This window comes from Nicotiana sylvestris, chromosome 7 (assembly GCF_000393655.2).
Source record: "Nicotiana sylvestris chromosome 7, ASM39365v2, whole genome shotgun sequence".
Lineage (NCBI taxonomy): Eukaryota > Viridiplantae > Streptophyta > Magnoliopsida > Solanales > Solanaceae > Nicotiana > Nicotiana sylvestris.
In genome coordinates, this window is record NC_091063.1 from 34713377 (window position 1) to 34717624 (window position 4248).

A 4248-nucleotide genomic window follows, 5' to 3' on the forward strand; every position below is an offset into this window, starting at 1 on the left:
CGGCTCGGAAAAGTAAACAGTAAATCCGGCGGGCTATTTGTATAAAAATATCAAGAAACAAGCTGGGGCGATGTGCACAAATAGCCACTAATAGAACCTGTCTTTATTTTAAAGCCATTGTTTTAAATGTCTTTAGTCTTTAGCCACTGGTTTAATAAACTTATACCTGACTGAACAAAAATACCCTTCTACTATAACTTATACCTACGCTTTTATTAACGATTAGCAGCAGCAGCAACAATGCTAACTGCTTCACTGTGATCGTTGAAATTGCAGAAGATTCTCTTCCGATTTCAAACTGTAGAATTCAACCTTCTCGTCCAAAAATCGACATAGATTTACAGTAAGTTATACTTTTATGTGTTTCTATTGATTTTTATTTCGACATAGTTATACTTTTTCCTATTTCTATTGATTTTTATACAGTAAGTAGAATTTTGATTTTTTTTTTGAATTTCTGGATTGATAAGGTTAAGGACATCGCGTCATGTAATAATTCTATAAAAATTGAGCACATAATATTAAGGACATAGTGTCCTCATTTTGCAAATTGAATTGAAAAAGTTAAGGACACAATGTCCTTAACTTTGTTGCTGTTCTTCTGTATATTAAGGACATACTGTCATAGTTTTGCAAATTGTTTTGAAAAAGTTAAGGACACTTGGTCCTAAAGTTTGAGTTTCAAGTTGAAAAGTTCAGGACACTTGGTCCTAAACTTACAGTTATAAGTTAAAAAGTTAAGGACAGGTAGTCCTTAACTTGAAGTTTCAAGTTCAATAGTTAAGGACACTTCGTCCTGAACTTTGACTTGCATGTTTAATTGTTAAGGACACTTGGTCCTTAACTTAGAGTTTCAAGTTAAAAAGTTAAGGATAGGGAGACCTTAACTTCTAGTTTCAAGTTCAAAAGTTAAGGACACTTGGTCCTTAACTTTGGGTTTCAAGTTCAAAAGTTAAGGACATGAGTCCTTAAGATTGAATTACAGTAACTGTTCTTAATTATACAAGGATTACTCTATAAAATATGTCCTGAGTTTCCCATTCTATTGACTTGCAGGATAGAAATAATATGCATTATAGTTGCTTTTAATGGTAGATGGCACGAAGACTATAAGTATCTTGATCATCAAACAAAGCTTGTTCTAGTACCTGAGGCAATTCGGTTTCAAGATTTCATTAAACATATATTTGAAGTTATTGAATTGGATAGAGACAAGTTTGAAGCAGTGATATGGTTTGATATCAACCTTGGAACAAGCAAGGGAATACTTGTATCCAAAGATTTGGATCTTCACACATGTATAGAGTTACTAAAAACTCATTCACTCTTCAAGGGCTGTCGTTTCATTGTTGATATTTCGGAAAGAGTTTTTGGATCAACAAGCAACTTTGAACATGTCAATAGAGAAACTCAACATGACAATCAAAACAAATGCCAACAGATAATGGAAATAGATATGGTTGAATCTCAACCAATAACTGAAGAGGTGCTTCAAACACATGTCAACAGAGAAACTCAACATGACAATCAAAACAAATGCCAACAAATAATGAAAATAGATATGGTTGAAGCTCAACCATTTGATTCTATTCAAGTTGAAGGACAAAGCATTATAGAGATTGATACCGAACAAGCTTTGGATATTCAAGTCTTAGAGAGTGCATTGGTAATCGAAGAAGTTGCTGAAAAAACCTCTACTCAACTAATTAGACAAAGATCAAATTTGAAACAAAAAGAATCCCCAACTACGATATTAAGAGAAAATGCTTCGTTGGATGAAATAAAAGTGGGATCAATATTTGACAAAAAGAAGAGTATAATTAACTGTTTTTTGAATATAGCAATTAAAGGACATTTTGAATTCAAGGTTGTTAGATCAAGCTCAACAAGATATTCGTTGAAATGTAATGATGATAGGTGTGGATGGTGTGTGTGTGTGCTTTCATAATGAAAGATTCAACACTGTTCAAGATAGTAAATATTGAGAAAAAGCATAACTTCTCTGTTAACACTATGAAAGTTGATCAAAGGCATGCGACTTCAAAGTTGATTAGTGGTTACATTATCGACAATTTTCGAGACCCAAGGTTTGAAGTTACACCAGCTTTTGTCACGGCAGAGATGCAAAAATTGCATGGACTAGACATTGGGTATCACAAGGCGTGGCGTGCTATTCAACTTGCTTCCGCTTTAATAAGAGAAACTCCTGAAGAGAATTATGAATTATTGTCTTCATACTTGTATATGATGAGAAATAAAAACCCGAGAACATATACTAACATAAATATAGACAACAACAACAGGTAAACAATCAAAAAAAAATTATTAGTCCGTTTTATAAAATTTAGGACATGTTGTCATTAACCAGTTAAATTTTGAGCTTGTAACTAGAAGTTCAAGACTGGTTGTCCTTAACTTTTGAACTTGTAATTCAAAGTTAAGGACTGTCTGTCCTTAACTTTTGAACTTTGAACTCAAAGTTAAGGACTGACTGTCCTTAGCTTTTGACCTTGTAAGTCTAACTACAAGACTACTTGTCCTTAACTTTTGGCCTTGTAATCTGAAGTTCAGGACTACCTGTCCTTAACTTCTGTTAACCTTGTTTTATACTGTATTTTCAGGTTTGTTTATTTGTTTTATGCATATGGATCATCAATATCTGGTTGGAATCATTGTATACCAGTGATTGTTGTTCATGCAACTTTTTTGAAGTCAAAATTTCATGGTGTTTTAAATGATTTCAGTTTCAAAGGATGCAAATAATCAAATTTTCCCACTAACTTTTGGAATAGCAGAATCTAAAAATAACAATTCTTATGAGTGGTACTTTAGTCAGCTTCACAATGCAATTGGGAGCCGTGAGAATTTATTTTTTTTACCAGACAGGCATCAAGCTATTGCATATGGCATTGCAAAGGTATATCCTGAAAGCCATCATGGGATTTGCATCTATCATTTGGAGCAGAACCTAAAGCGAAGGAAAGTGAAAAGTGAGGTCATAAAACTTTTCCAAAGTGCTGCAAGAGTATACAGGCGCAAAGAATTTGATCTATACATGTCAGATATAGCAAAAGTAGATAAGAAGACTTATGACTACTTGATGGAAGAACCACCGGAAAGGTGGGCACGTTCTTGTAGTCCACGACGAAGATATGATATGCTCACAAAAAACATAGTTGAGTCAATGAATTCTGTCCTATTAGAAGCAAGGGAGCTGGCTATATTAAGAATGATGGATTTCATTCAAGTGAAGCTACAATGTTGGTTTTATTAAAGAAGAAATGAAGCAGAAGGAACTTTTTATGATGTTTCTTGTTGGATAGAGGAGGAATTGAAGAAAAAGATAGATTTAGCATTTACTTTGAATGTAAGTATTATGTTCTATGTTTATCTTATGATTTTAATATAATTTAACATAATGTACTAACTTATAATTTTTCAACATTTAAGGTCTTCCCTGTTGATTCATGGTGTTCTAGAGTTGAAGAAGAAGGAATAACTTTCTTGGTGGACTTAAACAAAAGAACATGTGATTGTTTTCAATTTCAATTTGATGAATTACCATGCATACATGCAATTGCAGCTATCGAGAAGAGAAACATCAAGAAGTCCAACTTTTGCTCGCACTGGTACTTAAAGGAATCTTGGCTGAAAACATATGAAAGACAAATACATCCTGTAGGACATACTGATTCTTGGATTGTACCAGAGAGTGTTAAGTCACAAATTGTTAAACCTCCAGATTTCAAAGTGCCACCAGGTAGAAGGCAGAAGAAAAGGCATATTCTAACTACCGAGTAATCAAAAATAACATTCAAATGTGGTCGTTGCAGAAGAATTGGTCATAATAGAACAGATTGTATATATTCTCCGGCAGTCTATCCATTTTCAAGAAAGCATAGAGAATAGTAGATATATCCACTTATGTTTATCGACTCTTTTAAGTTTTTGCTATAAATTGGATTCGTTTATATTATTCTTATTTGAGCAGATGTCTAAATTTTCAAAATTTCTTTCTGCTTACGTTCTTTTTGTTTCTTTTGAGTTCAATGTTTAAAAGTTAAGGATAAGAGTTCTTAAGTTTGAGTTCAAAGTTCAAAAGATAAGGACTGTCTATCCTTAAATTTGAGTTTCAAGTTGAAAAGTTAAGGACATGAGTCCTTATGTTTGACTTGCAGGTTCAAAAGTTAAGGACAGGCAGTCCTTAAGTTTGACTTGTAGGTTCAAAAGTTAAGGACATTTTGTCCT

The 4248-nt window shown here is 33.2% G+C and overlaps 1 protein-coding gene across 1 annotated transcript; it reads left to right on the forward strand.

The window, feature by feature from the left end:
- Window positions 1-1947: 1947 nt before the first annotated feature.
- Window positions 1948-3801, forward strand: LOC138872979 (protein FAR1-RELATED SEQUENCE 4-like). Its single transcript, XM_070151401.1, has 5 exons — window positions 1948-2303; window positions 2622-2674; window positions 2745-3120; window positions 3277-3367; window positions 3451-3801. Exons 1-5 carry the CDS (start codon window positions 1948-1950, stop codon window positions 3799-3801), a joined length of 1227 nt encoding a protein of 408 aa, XP_070007502.1.
- The last annotated feature ends 447 nt before the right edge of the window (window positions 3802-4248 follow it).

Coding starts and splice junctions, on each gene's coding strand:
- LOC138872979 (XM_070151401.1), top strand. CDS start 1,948: ATGAAAGATTCAACACTGTTCAAGATAGTAAATATTGAGAAAAAGCAT. Junction 2,675..2,744: donor AATATCTGGTTGGAATCATT/GTATACCAGTGA, acceptor AAATGATTTCAG/TTTCAAAGGATGCAAATAAT. Junction 3,121..3,276: donor ATGGAAGAACCACCGGAAAG/GTGGGCACGTTC, acceptor GTTTTATTAAAG/AAGAAATGAAGCAGAAGGAA.